Below are 23,201 nucleotides of genomic sequence, written 5' to 3'. Positions count from 1 at the left end.
GATACTCTGGTGCAGTTAAGGTGTTGTAAATGAAAATTGGCCCAGGGATGCGAATGTCCCATATGCCACACCACACCAGCACCTTCGCTGGACTATGTTCTCGACTCGGGTCAACCCAGTTCGGATTTGCGTTACACCAGTATCGACAATTATGTCGATTAACCTCCCCGTTCAAAGTGAAATATGCCTCGTCGCTGAACAGTATGCCCTTGGCAAACGCAGGATCCAGTTCATGTTGTTCAGTAGCCCACACGCAGGACTATAACCGGCGATCAAGGTCATCCTCGTTCAGTTTATGTTGCTTATGCAGCTTGTAAGGATGTCATTGATTGGCGTGCAATATCCGGACAACGGAGGATTGGCTTATTGCACATGCTAGGGACACACGACGGGTACTTCTTTTAGGATTTTTCACAAACGATGCAACAACCGCCGTTACAGTTTCCTCATAGGTGGCAGTGTTTGGTCGCCCACTACGTGCCCTATCTTGAACAGAGCCCGTCTCCCGGAATTTGGTGATCACCTGAGCCACCGTGCTGTGCGATACCGGTTCTCTGTCTGGGTGCCATCTGTTGTAGTCAGCTGCTATTGTTCGGTAGCTGCGTTTTCCTGATATAAGGATGATTTCGATCTTCTGTTCACGTGTCAGACCCATTTTAGATCACCTGGAACAAAGAGAGAACTGAATCAGTATCAAGGTAATTTCCCACTTTGAACATTAATAACTTATAAACTGTACAAGATAGAAAAAACAAATTACACCACTAAATTCCTGAGCTCAAGCTAGTGTTATTTGATGTGTCATACATCCCCTTCCCATTTAAAAAACTGACTTGAATCCAAAATGGCGGGCATAAATGGCATACTCCAAAAGTTGCGACCACTCATCAAACCTCTGTTCCCATCATCACTTTTTACTTTTGCCGTCGATTTTCAAACTTTTGCAGGTGTTTAAGGACTTTTGATTCACCCTGTGTATAAAAATGATCGAAAATGACCGATATTAGTATCGACTCCATGGCTTTTGGGGTCCTGAGATGAACATTAACACTTCCAATGCTGTTTAAATCCAAATTCAGGGCCGCAGCTTGGGGGAGGGAGAAGTGGATATATAAAAATGATCTAAAATGGCCGTATTAGTGTCGAATCCATAGTTTTCGGGGTGGCTTAGATGAGCAGTGACACTTCCGATACCTTTTAAATCCAAATTCAGCCCCCATTATTTACTCTTAAAGGAGGAGAGTGACATGTAAAAGTAATTGAAAATGACAGATACTAGTATCGAATCCATAGTGCTTGGGGTTACTAAGTTCATAATTGGTGACAGTTTGGTACCCTTTATACCCAAAATGAAATGTATTCACTCGTGCGAAGAACGGGTGTTCTTCTAGTCTTTAACGAACGAAAATTTCACATGTTAAATTCTTTAATATTATATTTGTCGCTGCTGAAATTTACTCACTTGTGCGGTGTATGTGTGTATATGTAAATAAGATCATTTCTCTTTTTTGGGTTGTTCGAAAAATATAATTACAAATAATAAAGAGGGAATTTTATCAGAAAGCTAAAAGTAAAATTAAAATCTGTTGCTTTAAGTATTTTTTCTGCTAGCGAAAGACGTATATATGCTGCAGACACGCTACAGCAAATAAGATTAGTATGAGGCGAAGAAATAGCTTTCAAATTGTATTCCGGGTTTTGCCAATATTTCCGAACAAAAGTTTTTTCTAATGAGTTCAAAATTTACGGGAATTTTACACAGCACAAAGAAGATACGCATCTCCATAAAATATATATTTGATTTTAATATACTGGTATTAACTAAAATGATTCTGGGGCTGTTATTTTAACACTTCCGTACCATAAAACGGTAACTTCATAAGATTACTTAAGGTAATTTACATGCCATTATATTAATTAATCTAACGAGGATTATAATTTAGGATCGTTTGTAGCCATAACTTCATTCTATAACGGTGCTAAATTTAAAGAAGTGCACAGTTGTCCAGAAACCCCCAAAAACCTGGCCAAAAACCAACTCCTTAAAAATAGCAAACAACCAAATATGTTTGAAAGTCAATGACCTGGGATATTCAAACCTACCTGGGTCTTAAAGAAATTGTCACCTCTTAGTCAGTAAATTGACTTCCGAAGTGAGAGGTTGACCTTATGCATTAATTACTGAAGATTTCTAAGTTAGCGCCAACAAAGTGTGAGAATGTTTTCTACCTAGTCTTCCTGTGTCCAGGTGGAATGAAATACTTTTTTCACATCTATAAAGATTATTATTTATGATGATGAGCTTAGATTAGTGTGTAGCTATTGAATTTATCGATTTATAGGGGGTGAAATGCAAGTAAATTTTAGCAAGAATTTTTTTTTCTCGTAGAGTTATCTTTTGACTTCCACGTACTTCCACTTTGGTATTGCACTCTGGAAGTAGTTCAACACTTCCTCTTCCAGAAACCGTAAACCAAACTTGCTCATTTTTGCTTGTCTGTGAAATATTTTTGTTGTAGATAAGACTCAATGTACAAAGTGCAAAATTATTTTGTACTGTATTTTTTCTTCTTCTATTTTTCAACCATGTCCTATAAAACATCAAGAAAACAGCTATTGGAGGTCCTTTGGAGGGTAAAAGGAGACAGAGCTGTGGAAAAGAAGTACCTGTTCACGTACCTCAAAGATAAAGCATCTGCTGAATTGTCAAAGGAAGCAAAGCAGAGTGTGCACATGTTTTGCTCGAAATTGTTTCACATGCTTGACAAGTGTAACAGTAATTACCAAAAATTGGAAGAGGAGAATGTGGATTGGCTAAACGGTGAGTTATTAATGATGACTGAACCTGTCAGTGAAGACGACTGGAGGCAATCGACTTCAGCAGGTGTGGCAGGACCTGGACGACCAGAGGTGGCTTTCTCTGTGAGCAGGGAGCGCTCAAAGAGGAGAAAAACAGAAACATTGCGCTCCTCATTCAGCGGTACTACTCTTGCTTATGCTACTCAAATGAAATATAGAGAGGAGAGAGAATTGAAAAAAAACGAAACTTCTTCAGGAAATGGAAGAATCGCCTACCAGGGCTGGCAAGATTCGAAAGTCATGGGCACATACCCAAAAACAGAATCCCAAATTTTACAACCCAGAGGTGGCTTTAGCACTGATACTCGAGGGGGATCTGACACGTCACCAGTACCAACTGGTAAGAAACGGGGCGAAGGACTTGGATCACAATATATATCCTGCTTACAACCATGTTCTGGACGCAAAGAAAGACTGTTATCCTGAAGTCATTAACGTCACAGAATCTGTAGCTGAAGTAGCTCTACAATCTCTCCTCGACCATAGAACTGCAATAATTCTGCAAGTATAGGAACCTGTGCTCGAAACCATCCCAGAAAATATCAGAAATTTCTACAACTGATTACCAAATGCGGATGTGACGGAACCTCCGGTCAAGTCCAATACAGACAGCTCGGGAGGAGGGATTTTAAGACAGCGACACTTTTTTCACGTCAGCTGTGCCTATGCAACTTTATTATGAGAAAAGAAGGTGTTAGAGTTGTAGTGTGGCAAAATCAACGTCCCTCATCGACAAGATATTGTCGGTCGATAAAATTACAATTCAGGAAAGAAACTGAAGAACTTGCAAGGTAAAAAGCTAGCCTAATGGAAGAGCAAATTAGGTGCCTGACGCCAAGCGGCATCAGTATTCCGCTGTTAGGAGATCGCAGTAGAGAAACAACTGAATTCGAGGTTACACACAATCTGCAGTTCACAATGGTGGATGGCAAAATTTGTAACGCCGTGACACAAACAAGATGGCACAAACTTGCTACTTATGTGGCGCTAATCCAAAAGAAATGAATTCCTTCCAGAAGGGATCCAGAGCTGAAAAACCGGAAACTTTCCGATTCGGATTGTCCACGCTACATGCCTGGATTAGATTTATGGAGTGGTTGCTGCATTTGGCATACCGTTTGGAATTGAGAAATGGCAGTTGCATAAAGGCGACCAACTGACCATGATGAAGAAAAAAAGAGATCCAAGAGGCCATGAAAGCTGAGTTAGGCCTCAATATTGACGAACCAAGGCAAGACGGCAGTGGTACTTCCAACGACGGCAATACAGCCAGACGATTTTTTGGAAACTATCAACAAGTTGCAGCAATAACAGTTCTGAATGTAAAGCTTGGTAAGCAGTGTGGCGTTTTGCTGCAGGCCTTGTCTTGTGGACTGGCTATCGATCCAAACAAATTTGAAGCTTGGGCAAACGATATAAGGGATCTCTACATCAAGCATTATTCGTGGTTCTACATGCCCACCTCCATTTACAAAATTCTCGCTCATGGGCCCTCAATAATCTCGCACGGCCTATTACCCATTGCGCAGATGTCGGAGGAGGCCCAAGAAGCCTGACATAAGCATATTAAACATTATCGGGAGCATCATTCCCGAAAGTACTCACGCAAAGAGACGATGAAGGATGTGTTGTAGCGGGTCCTCGTAACAAGCAACCCAAAGATATCCACACTTCGGAATCCCATGACACAGAAGCACAAGAAAAGAAACTTATCTTCAGTCGTACTGAACCTTTTGAAAGAGATGGAGTCTCCAGAGCAGCTGTCATCTGAGGATGAATCAATAGGTTTATTGTGTAAAAATCATAAATTGTTCAGTTATTCTTTATTTCACGTGCAAAAATATTTTTCTTATGTGCAAATATATTATTAAAACTGTTAGTAAAACATTTTGTCTTCCTGTTTCGCATTCATTAACAGCTGTTATCTGAGGATGAATCAGAATAGCCTTTATGTGTAAAAATCATAAGTTGTTGTTAATAACATGTTATGCTTTATTTTATATAGAAAAATATTATTCTCGTTTTATGTGCAAATACATTATTATACATGTTCTTCCATCATTTTTCTTATTTTTAGTATAACAACATTTCTGCAAGAAAAACATAAGATTTCAACTTTTCGCACGAAAAGGTAATTTTGGCCAGGTTTTGAGGGTTTCTGGATCACTGTGGAGTGGTACAAATATATACCCTGTTCTAATACAAGAAACATTAAGGAGTACTAATGGGGGCTGAATTTGGATTTAAACGGCGTTGCAAGTGTCACTGTTCATCTCAGCGACCCCGGTTTGGACACTGATTTCGGTCATTTTTTATAGTTTTATATACTATCTTCCTTCTCTCCCTGCCCCAAGTTACGGGGTGAATTTGGATTTAAACGGAATCGGAAGTGTTACTTTTCATTTCGGTGTCCACAAAAACTATGGATTCGACACTAATGTTGGACATTTTGGATCATTTTTATCCTCAAAGTTGCGGAGCTGAATTTGGATTTAAACGGTCGGAAGTGTCACTTCATCTCAGCCGCCCCGAAAACTAGATTCGACACTAATATCGATCATTTTCCATCATTTTTATATATGTCCTTCTTTCCCTAAGTTGGAGTGCTGAATTTTGATTTACGCGGCATCGAAAGTGTCACCTTTCATCTCAGCAACTCCGAAAACTATGAATTCGACACTAACATAGTTTTTTTCAATAAATATTCCCCCTTGTTTCCTCCAAGTTGCATCTTCATAGTGAAATGATACAAACTATCCCAGGCCGAACCTCATGTATGTTGAAGATTTTATCGAGATCGGTCTGGTGGTTCAAGAGTTGTTGAGTTACAAATATAGTCACTTTCATTTTATATATGTATATAGATAATTTGTCCACTAGAAAACGGGTATTTGTTTAGATGCAAAATTTTGTACATAAAGTTTATATAAAAGTCTATACTAGAATATTAAATAATAGTAACTAAATGTTTTAGTGCATGACTATTAGTGAAATTTGCCTATTGCTCTCTTGTTTAAGAAGTAATTTGGTTAAACTTAACAAAACTTCACCAGATCAAAGAGCAAATTAAGAACTCAGTTTCATGCAAGAGCCCTATTTGTTGCAACAAAAACGCTTCATGAGGATAGATGTGTATGCAACTGTTCTGTAATTAATGCACAACCGCGAATAAACTTTTAAAAAACATATAAAGGAAATGAGTGCAGACTCTTAATTTTCAAGAATAATTACAACAGTTTTATTTTCGAATGCTTCTTTTTTTTAAAATATTCGCCATATTGAAATTTCTCAACTTATATTTTTCACGCTTTCGAAAAAGAAAAAAAACAGTTCCATTACTAGTAAAATTAATCTAATGCAAAGATTTTGTTATTTTCCCAGTTTTTTCGAAAATAAATAAAAAAACTGTTTTTTACCATGTTCAAAATTTCCGGAAATTTTACTACGCTAGTGAGGACATTGACTATTCTGTACTCAGCGGCTTATCCGGGATTGAAGAGGATAGTGTCTGTTTCAAGTGAATCTGAAGTTCCTTCGGCAAATAAAAATTTGCGTCGCACAGTGGAGTAAACTGCTTGAAAATGGGGACAAAATTATCTGTAATATTTGATGAACAAGTGAACCATAACAACGCTCTGATAATTGTTTGCAAGAGATATGTTTCGCAAATAATGCAAAAAAATACAAAATGAGAAAAATCGTACCTTGGTGGACTCCACTAGGTATGTCTCAATAGTCCATGTCCGTTTCCAATTCATCGTTCTCGTTGCTGTCGCCTTTGTCTCCTGCGACCACAGCAGTGATCGGTGTCTCTGTGAGTGGTAGTTGCAAAGTTTCGCTCGAGTAAGGTTTCTTCGTCGTCTTGGGTCTAGAGAAGTTTAAGAAGGGTTCAGAAGTGAGGAGTAGCCTGTTTAGCACATCTCGCAGACATTGCTTACGCGAGAACTTCCGTGAAAAATCTTGTCTATATTTGGGAAAATGTTTGTTTCTGACTTCTGATGCCTCCTCCGACAATTGCGCGATTGGTAAGAGAGCGTGGCGGATAACTGTGGCCCCATGCATACATAACTTGTGCACTGTAGGAAACATTAAGCACCACCCATATATCTTAATATAAAAACGTGCAGTTTCTTCTGCGTATGCCGCGAATTTCTGTGTCGATTTTGTGTCCACTCAAGTGTCTCCAAAATCACCTTGAACTTTTTCACCAGAGCGAGGTCCATACCTGTGATTCGAAATGCAGTCTCGTGATCATCGAAGAATCGTCTGGAGATGTTTCCGAATCCTGCTTTCGGGATATCTACGAGAAGACCCATGTTGGGTTTGAAACACTTTTGAATGTGTTTCTTTGTTTCTGCTACTATTGCTTTGTCCTTTGCATTCCTCACGCGCAACTTTTTGACTGGTATCTTATAGGACAAATGCTGCAGTGACTCGAAAACTCTGATCCTTGCATGTAGGATTAACAGGCCAAACCTAATAGACCCAGGATCAACTGCTAGTGACGTCTGCAATTTGTAGAAGTATTTTGCTGTTTGTTCACATATGTGACACCGCATAGTAGATAGCAAGTTCGTTGCGGCATTACACAATTTTGCATCAACCATAGTCGGAACCAAATTATGCTTCATTTGTACGCCTCCTGTCTTTGTAGATATGGCAGTCTTGTGTAACGGACCCCTGATTTTTAACTTACTCAATATCCGCATTTTTGATGTCCTTTGTCTCATGCATAAAACGTACGCATATTGGCCTACAGAACGTGGATGATGATGACACTGGGTTTTGCCATATTTCTTTTGTTTGGTCTCCATTCGTGCATAACAGTCTGGCAGGAACAAATGAGCTTTGAAAAATGTTTGCGTCCAGATCTGCGTGGTTTTGAAACTTCTTTTTAAACTGACACTTGTGATACATCAAAGCCTCATTTGGAGTCGAGCTCTAACGTCACGCATTCTTCATCTGTGAGACCAGCCAATACGTCCTTCAAATATTAACACAATCTTGAAGCAGTGTGGTCGAAAATGTTTTGTAGCTTGATTTCGGCACATGATTCTGTGACGACAATAGTATCATCACTAGGGTAATTTGTCTTTTTGGCTTCTTCCACACGTGATTAACACGGGTAAATAGTCCTATTAGCTGCATGAATCAATTCGTATTGTTTCCACGTGAGATCAATCTCACTAAAGCTTCAAGGGCTTCTGCCGGTGTATGCTTCTTTACAGTGTGTTCTTATGCAGACGAGATCAGTCTTCTGTACTTTAGGGGTCTTGTCGGTGATGCAGTGCTGTCATTATTTTCGACGTATAAGTGTTATCTGCAGCGCGCTGGCTCATGTGCGCTCCGTAGGTAAGCTCCTCATGTGACGACTGCTCTTTCAAGTAGCTTGCTCTCATCCGTTTGCCATGTTCACTTAACTCGCCGAATTATTTTGCCTGTCGTCCAAATTGGTAATATTACGGTTGTGTTGCGCCACTGATTTTTGTCTGAAGAAATGTCACTTTCTTGTAATCAGCTCGTATCCATTTCCTCTTGTATCAGACTTGAAATGTCTTAAAGCACGCCTTACACTACGTTCCTCACCACTTGGGCATTTTGTTTTCTCTATCACCTTTAGTTCCATGATACGCAACTTGTCTTCTATTTTCCTGTACATAGCCCTATAGTGTTTTCCTATACATTTCTATCTTCATTCAAAACACTACAGCAATATCTAGTCCTTTCCATTTATCGATCAATTTTCAATTAGTTGACAAAAAAGTTTATACACCACTACATACTGTACATAACAGTACCTAATATACCAAGTACGTCGGACCCATAAAACGGGTTCACAGAATACTACAAAATACTACGCGTTGTTGGTCTACTATTTTACTGTACAGAGTTTGAAAGGGCGAACCCATTTTGGTTAAGGAGCATAACTACCCATAATGGCCAACATGTATTTGCAAATTAATAAACATTAGACATACGTGACCCAGCAGGATGGCCGCGCGATCTAAGATGTCAGCCTGGAGATCAGCAGGTCTTGACTATCGGAGGTTCCAATTCTCTCCTGGCATGGATGTTGTGGTATAATTTTTACCTTTCATTTCATTATCACCATTCAATTTTCATTGTGGTTTAGATCCAACTTCCAACTGTAAATCCCTATCCATCTGGCTTTGGAGCTCCCTCGTGGCTAAGAGTTTAGCGTACGCACCTTTGGTGGAAGACCCGGGTTCGATTTCCGGCAGGAGCTCATGTGGTTCGGATTCCACGTTAATCAGTAGGTCTACGTTTCATGTAGCCTCGCTTCTGAAAGGGACGTTAAACTCGAACTTAATTATCTGGCATCGGTGCTGACAGCAAAATGGACGTAATCACTCAATCCGCAAACGTGCATGTATTCCGTGTTCGTTTATCAACGTTCACATTTCGGGAGACCCGTGCCTCCTATGTCCCTCCCCCCGGACGCCCTCGCCTGTTGTGTTTGTGCACAATGTATTTGTGACTTTTGTTTTGGAAGCAAGTATGTTTAGTACATTAGTATGAAATAACAGACTACTAGTATGGGTTCCACAATTTAACAATGTACATGTGCATGAACTTCAAACCTATGTCACACAACCAAGCCGAAACATATCTTTGGGAAACATCTCATGAACATCTACATATCCTGCTCACACACACATTTTCACCCGACAAGGTCCGGAACATTAAACACAGCACTTGCATTTTTCAGATTTACCACTTTCTTTGTACATTAGTTTACTCTTGCCGGACGGCATTCATCAACCTACTTGTATTGTAGTCAACATTGGCATTCCATTCTTTATTTTCTAGTACATCCTTCCACTTTCACAACCACCATTCTGGTTTTTCAGCTCCACTTCAAATACGCACACCATCTCATCGCAAGTTCCTGTCTTGACTAACCACAGCGCGACCATCAGCGGCAGCATACTGCACTCGTAACTTCCTTCATGAAAAACTCGTAGCATCCTTCATGAAAAAGTACATAATTTGAAGAATCAACCAGGCCCGGACACGGAAGCAGTAATAAGAGAAATACAGAAACTCTCCAAAAAATGAAGAGAAACAAGAGAAGATGGAACTAGACGAGAATTTAACGTAGACAGAAGTAGTTAGGGGAAGAAAGATTACAGAAAGGAAAAAATATTATGGTAGTAACGGCGAAAATTAAGACTGCATTAATTGTAAGACATAATAAGAGGAAACAGCAAAGCAGACGGTTAGAAGACTATCAGAGACCATTGATCCCAGGAAAGCAAAAATAAAAATAACATGAATGAAGACAACAAAGTATCTAGTATTTTTGGAAAGGGCAACTAAGGAAGATCTAACTAGATTGCCTCAAAGGAACAAATTAAAAAGGATTTGAAGGTTGAATAAACAAGAAAGCGAACTCCTTCAATGATAATATACAGCATCCCAGCAGAAGCCGAAAATGAGGATATCGTTGTCACCATAGTAGAGCAAAACTTTGAAGAAGAAAAAGCGGAAGCAAAGAGAATTAAAGTTAGATCACGTGCAGGAAAGAAAGGCCAGAAAAATACCACATAGTGAATGAAGTAACACCAAGTATAAGAAAAATCACTAATTAATAACGACAAAGTCTGTGTGGATTACAAATCATATAAAACCAAAGACTTTATTGTAATGCCGCAGTGTTACTTCTGCCAGGAGTGTGGCCATGTGACGAAACACTGTGATGCTAAGGAGAAGAGGTGTAGATTTTGTGGCATGCTCAGACATAATAGTGGCGAATGCGATGAAAAAGAAAGAACATATGTGTCGCGTGTAAAATCAGACAGGACATGCCAAGCATCGAATTCTGAAGAATGCGTTTCCTATACGATAACCAGAGAACGCAATATAAGTAAGATTAATTATGGATAAACAAATACAAAAATTGAATGAGGAAAAGTGCAATAAACCACTAAGGAAAGAGAGAAGAGACAGGCAAAGATTAGAAAACTTTTAATAGAAAGAGAAAATTAATGATAACAACTAAAGATAAGTACATTCAAACTGAAGTGAAAGTTGAGAAAATCTAATAGAAGAAATTGGAAATGTTAATTTGAGAACGGAACTTGAAACTAAAGTAAATATTATTAAAACTACATTGGAAGACCAAAATAGCGAAAAAAGAAAGCACTCATTTGTCCAAGAAAAACTAAAATTTCTTTTTCCACCTATAAAAGTTCCAATATAGGACAATACGATAACGTCATGTGAAAAGAGAATAAGACGATATTCAAAGAACTCAAGCAATTGTACCATAATATGAATCACCTATATAGAGATATACACGGAAAAGGTACAACGATCACATATCTTGGAAGAAATAGACAGAACTCAGGACATACGATTTGCCTGCAAATGTACGGGAATTGGTAGGCTTGATCGACGAAGTATTTGAAAGAAGAGGCATCCATTTTGATTTAGAATATGTTTATCAACAAATGTAAATGCGCATGGCAGGATGTGTTTTGACTAACGAAAAACGGAGATGCATGCCTATGTATTTACCAAATATGAACAGCGTGATAACATCATTAAAACTAGCACAAAATAATTCACAGAAATCCAAACTAGCGACAATGGAACTACGCAGATTTGTGGAAATGGTTATACAAGAACCATTTTCATTTAAGAAAGATAGGCCAACAACTTTTCCCGCAACGAGCAAAATTATTTGCGGAGGCGAGGAATCTCGAGCAGGCACAGTAATAATGATTAGAATCCTAGAAGTTCTAAAACTTTCACAATACTGTGACAATTGGATGGTATGCACAGAAATAACAAATGGAACTGAAACTTTCTGGAAAATTCATATTTCGAATTTAGTAAAGAGATTGATATATTTTAAGTAAACTTCAACAAATTATTTGGCATAGTCCTGCAAAGAGAATAATAATTGTAATGGACTCGAATGCAAAAGGTACTTCCTGGGGATCACACTCCACAGATGCACGTGGAAAAATCCTGGAAGATTTCATTGCACAGAATGGTTTAACAATCTGAATAGTGGGAATAAAGCAACCTTCGTGGGTCGCAGAGAGAACCTTTTAATCGCTTAACCCTATGCAGGGGGGCGCGGTGGCTCAGTGGTAGAGCGTTCACCTCTGGTGCTTGGGGTCCTGGGTTCAATCCCAGCCCCCGCCAAGTGAACTTTGTGGTGGACAAACATCGTGCTCATGGGTTTACTCGGGGTTCTCCCGTTTCCTCCCACTTTCTTCATTCCACCATTTCACTCATCTCTCATCATCACCGTCTCCTTTAGCCTAACCGGCATAACCGTGGGACGTAAAACACAAAGATTTCATTTCATTTTTTTTTAACCCTATGCACCCGAAATATGACAGAATATTACCAACTGACATACTTGGGACCGAGCGACGGTAAGTGAATATGAAATTTTAACATTTAGTGTAGAATTGGAAACATTAAGTACAAATATAGAAACACTTAACGTTGGAAAGATAAATTGGTAAATCTTAAAGAAGAAACTCATCTTGTCACAATTGGATATAGAGACAAACAGCAGCAAAATGATACAAAAAAGTTGAAAAGGCATAAAACAGGCAATAGAAGCAACCACTCCAAAGTTTATTCCAAGAGTAGGATATTAAGAATTTTAACCACCAGATTAGAAAAATTCAAGAAGCTAATAAGAGCAATAAGGAAGAGTTATCAAGCTACAAAAATTGCGCAACTAAAAGAAACAATACTTCACATCTATAGGAAAGCTAAAGGGGAATATTTAGAAGGAAATATTAAAATCAAAACAAAAGAAGTTGGGAATTATTCTTAAGTAAGAATATCGGACTTGATCAGAGGGGATTCTCATATAAGTTGATTATGCAGAAAATAAATCTCTAACACTATGTACAATTAGAAAGAATGATGGGACGTTTACGGAAACAAAAAAGAAACATTGGAGAAGCTCACTCAATTTTTCTTCAAGAAGATGAAACCGTAAACGAAACGGAGGATCAGAAATAGCTAAGGAATAAATACGAAGAACCAATAATAATAATAATAAAACAAATAGATGCAATGGAATTGGTAACAAATGAGGGAACTGGGAACATCATTAAAAAATTAATATCAGGAAAGTCACCGAGACTTGATGGAATTCCAAATGACGTCTACAAGAAAAATACAGATGTATGGAGTGCAGTCTTGACAAGATTAATTCTACTACAAAGACAAGGCTTGACGGATTCCTGAAAAATGTCAAAATTGATAATTGTACTAAAAAGCGTAGACAGAGACTCAATGGATGTGAGTTCATGACGGCCAATTTGCCTACCGAAAAATACAAGTAAAATCAATGAAAAGAGAATAGCAAATAGGATCAATAAGTACAGAAATATGAAGGAGGATACATTACAGTTAGGGTTTAGAGCAGGCAAATCGACAGAAGATGTCTTAAATGTTTTTAGAGACCAAATAGAATAAAGCAGGTTAGAGTATAAATATACTATCATTATATCTAAATATCGAGGATGCTTTAGACAACTCCTGTGTTCCGTCTCTGGTTAACAATTTAGCAAAACTAAAAATGCCAACTTATTTCATAAACAATCAGAAACTACCTTTGCAATAAAGAGATTTTGGTGCAAATCAAGGTGAATTGAAAATTCGGAACGAAAAGAAAACTGTTTTCAGGATCAATAATGTGGACATTGTCTTACAACCTTACCTGAAAGAATTAGATGAAAACAGTTTAACAGATAGAATAATCGCATTCGTCGATGGCATAGCAATAATACTATCAGAAAATTCCAGAAGAGAGTTAGAAACGAAAACAAATTGAATAATGGGAAAATTACATAATTGGTTTCCAAGAAAAAACTAATTTAAACTATCGGTTGTGAAAACCAAATACATGTTTTTGGCATAAATTTAAACAGGGATCCACAAATAAAATTACGAAACCAAACCATTGATAAAGTCAGAGAGTTCAAATACCTAGGAATAATAATAAATGAAAAGTTAAGCTTTGGAAAACATACAAAATGCTGTATCAGGAGAGAATAAGGCAGCTAACAAATTAGTAACGTTGGGTAAAAACAGGTATAAATTACCAGATAAAATATTCAGGTTATACCATAAAACTGTCCTATGCGCGACGATTACGTACGGTTCAAGCATATGGGTGCATATATTATGACATAAAATTAAAAATAAAAGATAACTACATAGACCACAAAGGAATTTCTTAACAAGACCTAGTGGGCATTTAGTACCACTCCCAGAATTGTTCTTTGCATGTTACTAAACATCACGCCATTGAATCTAATCGCAATACAGAGAGCTGCGAACTACTGACTAAAGAGAAACAACAAAGAAGAAGTAATGGCACGATTGAGAAACGATATTGAAAACACCCAAGATATTGAGACAACAATAAATGGCGTGTGGGACAAAGAATGGAGAAACAAAGAAATCAAGAAGACATAGGATCTTTATCTCATTATTAGAAAGTAGGGAACAACTCAAAGATTTTGACCCTGGTCCTGGACTTATTTATTTTCTAATTGTGTATGGCCTTTATGGGACCTACTTACAGAAAATATAAGCCAAAGTTGACTCTTTGTGAATTTGGTGAGCAGGAAACACAGGAATTTCACATTTTTTTGGTTTCGCTTGCTAGAAGAATTATATCCGGAAATGGGCGGTATAAAATAAAAAGCTATAAATGATCTATTATGAAATGAAACAGGCAATGACATACTGAGGAACATAATAGATTCATATCCCGAACATAGAAAGGAGCACTTCCTCAGAGGAAACATAATAAACAATACAACTGGAAAAATGTATGTGGTAGAATGAATGGAAAAGACTCTCTTCTAGACCGCAGACGCCAAGGTGTCTTCTGGATAATGCAGGAATGCCGTGTTGTCCCAAGGAGCCCGAGTGATTGAGTCTGTGTTTTTCTTCTCGGGTCGTTGTGCACTTTACGTTTTGTGTTTCTTCACTAGTCTGATAAAGGGAAATGAGACTCCTTTCCCTTTCTACGAATTCCCTAACGGAATGTAATGAAACGTTAATAAACGAGTTCCCTAACAGAATGTAATTGAACTTCGCACTACATGAGAGCGAGAGCCAACATGACACACCACTCAGACTTTGGGCTAAGATCGTTTCCTCTTTCTCAAACTTCGTCCCCTTTAGCTTTCCCTCTTTTATTTTTTCACTAAAAGTGGCAACTTACACTCAAATAAAATAAGTAATCCGTTCTTAAACTTAGCCTAGGGCAGAACTAGTATTGAACTTTCATATACAAATACCAAGTGAAGTGTGCTAAAGTTGTAGATACAAAAGCTTAAATCACTACTCTTTGTACAGAATTTGTATAATTATTCTACCTTTTTGTGATAAATCTCTTTTCATTCTTCAGTTTTACTTCTTTGCTTCTTGTTCAAAAGTCCAGAAGTCGTTGAGTGTCAGCAACAAATAAATACTGGGTAGAACATCCCTCGTACACAGCTCGGTCTCAAGTTGGAAACCCCTAAATGAACTTTCTTTTAGCTAAATTACTATACTTTACCCACTTCTAAACTAGCAGGTCAATGAGAGCAGTACCGTTCGAAATTTCACACGGGAGACCCAAGGTAAGATCTCCACTAGCTAGCAGGAAGATGAACAGAAGAAGAAATCAAACCACGAACACTCATATAAGTAAGAATTGCCGTTTCGAATCTTGCTTAAGTGAGATAATGTAAGCCCTCATTAATTCGGGCTCACATTGCATGGTTTCTATCATGTGAACAATGGAGGTCCTTAGCTAGAATCTCAATATGCTAACATTGTGTTTACTTAAAAGATAACCCACCACAAGTCCCGATAATAATAACAGCCAGTTTACTGTTCTCTTCTATATACAATTAATATCATAACAGGGCCACCATACTAAAAAAAACCGTAATAACTTAGTGCAACGCCGGGCTACAGTCTGGAGGATCCACTGTAAGACACGAAACCGTAACACTACCAACGGGAAAATATTTTACGATGCAAAAGAAGAATCTTTCAGCAATGAAATGGAAAGATGCATATATTCTAAGCACTGTCAATACCGATGGCATGATTAAGAAACCACTGTCCAATGGTAGGCATCAAAAAGTAAAATCATAAGCCATTGTCCAATAGAACAAATACAAGATAGGGATAGACAAGTCAGAGAAGCTGCTCGCGTATTGCATACAGCTTCAAAAGAAGGTCTTTTAATTGGCGGAAAATCTGCTTTTTCGGCTGTATGACTTATTTCTCACTGCTCACATATTATGCAGGAAGAAAACAGTAAGACATATCGCACTTCACACATTTTATGCAAAGATGGCGGAAGGATTGGTGCACACAGCAGGCATTGAAGTAGAGGAATCTTCCCACTCTTCACTCGGTTAAAGGCTGGTAACAATTTGCCGTTACCCATTCAGAGTTCCCCAACATTCGCAAATCATAACACAAAGCTACTACAAATGATTTATTCGTTTTCAAAAGTATTACATGTGCAGATATAAGACAAATGAAAATACCAGCAAACTCACGAAGTTTTCTGAGCCCTCTATAAATAATCTATACAGGCTCTTTGGTCGCACATCCAGACTATAGTCGACAGCTCTAGCCTCTATATTCTTTCTCAGACCTCACCAATAAACTCACTAAGGTCGAGTTATTCTGAAAATGATTCTTTCTAAGAAACAATTGATAAGCATAGTCTCAAATGCTTAGTACCTTATCTTCGGACAATCAGCTAAAGACATTTCTGTGTCGTGGATGAAAGGTGTAAGTGTATAGCAGTTTATACTTTAATTTGTGGCTTTTTTGAAAAATTTGGTTAGTCTTATATTTACTAGTCCCATATAAACTCCTTCCACCAGGGTTGTCTTCAATTTTAGCAAGGTCCAAAGCAATGTCTTCACGCTCAAAGATTATTTGTATAAATTTGTCTTCATCGATGACACGTGTTCTTGGCCATCCAGAAGCAACGTATCTTGAGTCATGGATTCTTGGAATTTTTAGTTGTGTGAGTTCATATTGTAATTCCATCGTGTCTTATACAGATTGCGTGGATAAGTTGATTACGCCCTGTAGTGCTTCAAGTTTTGCAGCCATGGAATTACAGTAAAACCCTTTAAATTCGTAGACATTTTCTTGTGACATCTCGGATCTCGATAATACCCATCAATTCGCAACCCTGCAAAAAATACTTCCTTCTGTCGAACCGCACGTACAATTTGCTTCCCTTCCGTCTTTCTACTGTAGGCCAACCATCGAATTGCAGAAATTGATTGTGTACTGCTACATGAGTAACCATTTGCTCGTAGAATTTTAATAGTATTCGATTTGAGGAAATTTCGACGATGAACGAGATTGTAAGCAATTTCAAGAGTTATAGTTTCCAAGAACGGATTTAGTTTTTCCTATTTTAATTTCGTCATAAAGAAAATGCACACTTCACGAAGGATTTTGACATCTTCAACACAATAGTTGACAATTCCCTCCTGGATATGAAACGTGTCGTTACGATGTGTGTCGTACCACACCATAAACTTGCTCATGTATTCAAAGTACGTTTCATTTACACCATAATACTTCGTTTCAAGCAGTGGTCTAATATTGGTTTGATTCCCCATGATGTTAAAGAATCGCAGAAAGTATCCCATAATTGCAGGCAAATTAAACGCTTTCGACAATTTACTTAAAGCTATATGCAGAAAATTCAAGCAGTCAATAACTGTCAGATTATTTATTGTCAAAATTTTTGTTCCATTTAAAACGGCAAAATGTTTCCTTTGATGCCGTTCTACCATAGGCTTTAGTATGAAATGTCCATCATAACCGATTGCATTATGTGCAAGACAACGACCAAGATTGATGTTCGAGTCATTCTTGCATATATAAGAGAAAGTCATGAACAATATGCTGTCGCTGTCCACAAGTATTGCAAAGCTACATGATGTTGTCGTTTTTTAAACATGTGTAACGGACTAGTGCACACAATAAATTCGGGATGTGCATATACATGTCATGTAAAGTTTCTTGTTCTGCATCGCTTCAATGTCGCAAAACACGAACATTGATTTCATTGCACTTGCGATCAACGGTACATGGGGCATCGAACATTGATGATCAGGAATAATGAAATATTGTTGAGATGCTGCAATAATCTTCTTACATTACAAAACATATTACAGAAATGAGTGCGTTGTCGACTTCGCACAAGAGTATATTCTGAAACATTTAGTACATTGCTTCACAAATTTGCAGGCAAGTTTTCCTTTATAATATAGTACATTCAGATGATTGTTAGAACATACTTTTCCGTAAAATTGACGATTACATTCAACGCATGATATGATAGTTTGGCTTTTGGCGCATAGAGGTCTTCGTAAGCATTTAGGACATGTTACAGGACAAATTTTTACTTGTGCGTTACGCTCACAATACGTTTTATGACCCGTTTCTAAGTAGCAAGAAGTTAAAGTTTGAATATCAAAATGTCCAGCTAAACAAATTAAATTTATGGAAGTGTGATTTTCATCAATTGGTCGATTGTGCATGATATCATGTTCGAAGAAGCTAGAGTAAACGGCAAATTTGTACCCTTTAAGGCAAGTCTGGAATTGACCAGTCTCATTAGCACTAACATAATGGTCCAAATTTACTCCTGCGCCGGTACATAAATTGTCTACTTCCTTGTCCACGACACATTTTGTTTGGCACTGCTAGTGTTTATAACGTTTCATATTTACATTCTTATATTTCCTAAATCCAATGGTAAATACAAGAGCAAACACAATGCATCTTGAATCTTGATTCTTTACGCGTACAATTCATTTTTGCTTCAAAGCCAGGGTACTGCACCCGCAGCTCTGAAAACGCCCCCAGAGGAGACCAAAAAATATGTCTATAATAATAAATAGAATACTACCAGCCGTGCTCCCCGGAACATTGTTTCTGACAGAAAAACTGTTGAAACCAGTTAGTTATTTAGTAGTGCTGCTTGTGCTAAACGGTCTCTATTTCCGTTTTCTGTTGGAATATTCGGTCGATGAAAATGATCGGTGAATGGTTCGTGAAGGAGAAATAAATCGTTCTTTGGAAGTACCCTTTGTAACGAGGCCCACATTGTTTCCGGTATTAGGTTATGGGCTTAGCAGAAACTCACCTAGAACAGTTTATTCGTGTTACGACGAGATATCACTGAAAATCTTACCATAGCATCATCACTGAGTTTTCAAATAAGTGATCCAGCATAGCTTGAAAACTATTACGTACCCAGCTGACGATATTGGTTCCTACTAGTGGTGCATTGAACTGGACTTCGGGCATAAGACCCTCAATATTGAATCGACTATGATTGTAAGAATGTTAATTGAAAATGTTATTGTCTCTCCAAAAGACATTCACAATGCGTCAATAAAATTGAGATTGATGTAAAAAGCTAAACTACTGGTCATAGATAGTTACTTACGTTTGAATATTCAAGATAGGTCTCTCCTTCTTTCATTCATTGTTGAAATCTGCTTAGCACTGAAGAGATGGATTGTTAATTCTTTCTCAATTTTCTTGCAATGCTGTCTACAACTCTTGTCGTGGATTTCGTGAGTGTCGATTCATCATCAAATAAGACAACACATCGATTCCATATCAGGTCAAAAAATCCTTCAGAATCAATGTCTTCTTAGTAGAGCATTGGCATGATGCAGACGTCAGCTGCCATGATCTGATATGCCTTACACGTGTTACTTTGTATCAAATAATTCTTTGTTCAATTTAAATTCTTCAGCAAAGATTTGAAGAATCAGCATTTACATGTTCAGTACTGACTTCAAGTGACTTTCTCAATCAATTTCGATGTTTCAGCGCTCCTTACTGTACTCGAATGTTCGATGTCCTTAATTCAGTCCCGTTCCTTACTGAAAGGCCTGTACCATGTAAACATTCACGTACGAGATAAACAATTGTTTCTATGTACTTGTACAGCAACACGCAAAATGTTCTAGTTTTAAACAGGCGTACACAAAACTTGATGTTGTCCTTTTAATTCCATGTTAAAATCACGATGAACCTGCGTGACACTTGCCGATACATTGATGAACTTTAATTATGTTGTAATGTCCGACGTGATGTAGTGTATAAACAATTCTACACGCCAGTGTTTACAAACACCACCACGTGGTTTGGCAAGAGGATTTCACACCAGATGGATCTACAATCACTTGCAGACTACGGACTTCTGGCCCCTCCCACAGAGCAGAAGACGACCACGGAGCAGCAGCGCCATCGCCACCCAAGGAACCCTATATATTGGCTGGACGATGGCAATTCTGTACCAGTTTTCTGGTGACCCTCCTACTGTTTGCCACATGACATTAGGAGTAACCTAACCCCAGGCCTTTAGTCTGCTACGGGACTACGCCTATCCTATCTTCTGCCTTAGCCTGCTACGGGACTCTGTCTGGGAATCCTAACCTCAGCCGCTTAGCCTGCTATGGGGCTCTGTTGGCCACTCAACCCTCCTCTGCTTGCTACGGAACATTAGGTGCTTAATACTTCTCTGCTTAGCCTACTACGAGGCTCTGTAGAGATCCTGTCTGCGACCTTACGGTCAAAGACTACCTATAACTAACCTTGTATACTAGAGAAATTATTTCTACAGTATTTTGTAAAAATACTTTTATAGAGAAAAGTTCTATAATAAAAGCCGGTAGTGGAAGTCGATTCCGGACGCTCTTTTATTAAAGCTCTACCTATACCTATATCGAACAAAGTTTTACATGGTCGGGGCTTTGACCGGTTCAGTTTTGGTCTGAGCATTCCCCTACCGGACAGTATTTTTATTAACTGGAAGTGAACTCTCTTCTCACATGTATGCGATTTTTCTTATTTGTGAAATAAGTGACTTTGATTTTATTATTTTAGTGCATGCCTCACACTAGATCAGGAAAGAACACTTTTCCGGAGGACGGTGCAAATATGGATCAGAGTTCAGTACCTCCTTTGAATATACCACACCTCACTAAATATTCGAGACACGTTACGGAGGACCCCGATAGATATTTTATGCTGTTTGATCATCTTGCGTTATTGCATTCTTGGAGTGCAGAGAAAAAGAAAGACCTATTACCCATGTATTTACAAGATATGGCACTCGATTTAGTGTTACAGTTAAAAGCTCACAACCAATTGGATTCACTTAATTACGAACAATTAAAATCTAAATTAGTCGACTTGTGTAGACCCAAATTACCTGCAAATATGGCTGAGTTTGAAATTTTTCAGGTCCAGCAGAGCGAAAACGAGCCAATTGATGCATATTTTCTAAGGAAATTGAGGGTTATACAAGTTCTGCCTCAAGCTACCGAGGAACAGAAAATAAATTATTTATCATTAGGATTAAAGAAAAACATTTTACAAAAGATCGCTTTAGAAACGTTCACAACAGTTCAAGGATTACAAGACACACTTACATAACCTGGAAAAGGCGCATGACCTAATGAAAAAACGTGATTACGTAAAATTACAACAGGCAATTTATTCGCTTTGCTATCAAAATTCACCAGTCAGCAGTTTAAATTCATTGGCAATTGCTAGCGCTTCCTTCCCCCACACATCATCAACAATTAACTTATCCATTATGTAATCCGCCATCTAATTGGAATCAATACCAACAACCTGCTTCAGTATTTCCTGTACCTTTAACACCACAGCTATAGGGCCCACCACAAAATCAATTACCTCCAAATCCTATGGTGATATATGGCAAATGACAAGAATTTTGATAAGAGTAAATTTCTCACTCACCAATTTATCTCGGTTCCTGCTCCTAAATGTATCAGTTCTCTTCTTAAGTTTTGAAAATGGCATTAAAGGTGAAACCATTGTGGAATCTAGAGACTATTATGTTCATGATTGAACGTTGTATTCAGAGTATATTTGCTTCTGTTTCTTCAATGCAAATGGATATTACTTGATGGTCCTCTATGAAGCGTGCTTCCAGAAGGGCAAAATGTCCTAGCTGTAGGACGCACGGAAACAGTGAGAACGAATTCTTGTAGTACCAGCAATGTTATAATTCACTTTCCTTAAGTGAAACATAAAGACTGATAAAACTCTAAATGATATAGTTTAATATCATTGTTCCTCCGTTATCAGCTTTGAAGTCAAGTCTGTTATAAATCATGTAAGTGAGAGTACTATACTATTTTATATTTAATTTATAAACAAGTATTGTATAACTAAATGTGTGGATCTTACGTATAGTATAGTTTATTTTATTCCAAAGATTTTTATGTGCTTTGCAAAGAAATTCGTAATCTTGTATTTCTATATTGTTATCAGTAAATATATTCAAAATAATAATAATAGCAAAATATAAACATAAATTATAATCTCAACATATAACAATACCAGCGTTGCCAATGTGTGTGTAATTGCACAAAATATGTGCAATTTTGGCATGTTTGTGCATTTTGTGTGTAATGCCAATCTGTGTGCATTTTGTGTGTAATTTGGCACAATTAAAAATTTTGATCATTGATGACTTTTACGAAGTTCCTTTCATTCAAATATTCATTATTTCAACCATTTTTTCCCCTGAAAATTGCCTTCTAAAAACTACGAGCTCCAACGCCTAACTCAGGCCAGCGCAATAAAACCAGAGAAAATAACAAGTTCTTTGTTATTATTGTTAATCTCTTGTTATTTTCTCTACTGTATGATAAAACCTATCTTGCTTTCTTGCTACCTCACTTCTTGTTTTTCAGAAGCGGGTGTCATGACATCCCCAAGGAAAGACGCTTTGTTCAAGCAAGCAATGTGAATGAATGTTGACCCTCGATGTTGGCCAAAACATGAGGCGGAGGTGGTAAGAAGTCTTCTCACCACTTGTGAAGAAAATGCCATTTTGCAAACAGATGAACGACAGAGTGGCCGATGTCCAATTAAAAACATTAAGTACGTTGAAAGCAATGGCGCAGACTTTCCAAGATTTATGTGGGTGCATATCAATAGCGGGTCATATTAGCCTATATGTTTTCAGGGAAGTCTCGATGTTTGATTGATTTACTTTTAGTTAAAATATTTTATGAACATTGTCATAAAGGCCTGTGCTGTGAGAAAGTAAAATATATCGGTACTATGAGAATAAATTGGGGCTGCCCTAGCTCAGTCGGTAACACGGCTGATTTAAACGCAAGAGAAACTGGATCAAACCCGGGTTCAAGCTAAAAATTTTGTGGGTGCGCCGCAACCACAAGATTATTTATGTGGGTACCGGAGCCCTGGAGCAACCACGTAGTCGGCGCGCG

At 38.0% G+C, this 23,201-nt stretch overlaps 1 protein-coding gene across 4 annotated transcripts in view; it reads left to right on the top strand.

The window, feature by feature from the left end:
• The window catches only part of LOC145684409 (putative gustatory receptor 28a), a 75,266-nt gene that overhangs the window by 20,787 nt on the left and 31,278 nt on the right, over nt 1-23,201 (top strand). The window contains exon 3 of one of the 4 annotated variants that reach the window (XM_081756717.1): nt 22,659-22,890. The exons of the other annotated variants lie outside the window; for them this stretch is intronic. Within the exon in view, the coding sequence (XP_081612843.1) occupies nt 22,659-22,725 (67 nt within the window). The 3' untranslated portion in view covers nt 22,726-22,890. Of the gene's footprint in view, nt 1-22,658; nt 22,891-23,201 lie in introns of those variants that run through there. 4 annotated transcript variants of the gene reach the window in all.

This window comes from Thermobia domestica, chromosome 4 (assembly GCF_964235325.1).
Source record: "Thermobia domestica chromosome 4, izTheDome1.hap1.1, whole genome shotgun sequence".
Classification (NCBI taxonomy): domain Eukaryota; kingdom Metazoa; phylum Arthropoda; class Insecta; order Zygentoma; family Lepismatidae; genus Thermobia; species Thermobia domestica.
Note: the sequence above shows the minus strand (reverse complement) of the source record. Positions and strands in the feature narration are given on the sequence as shown.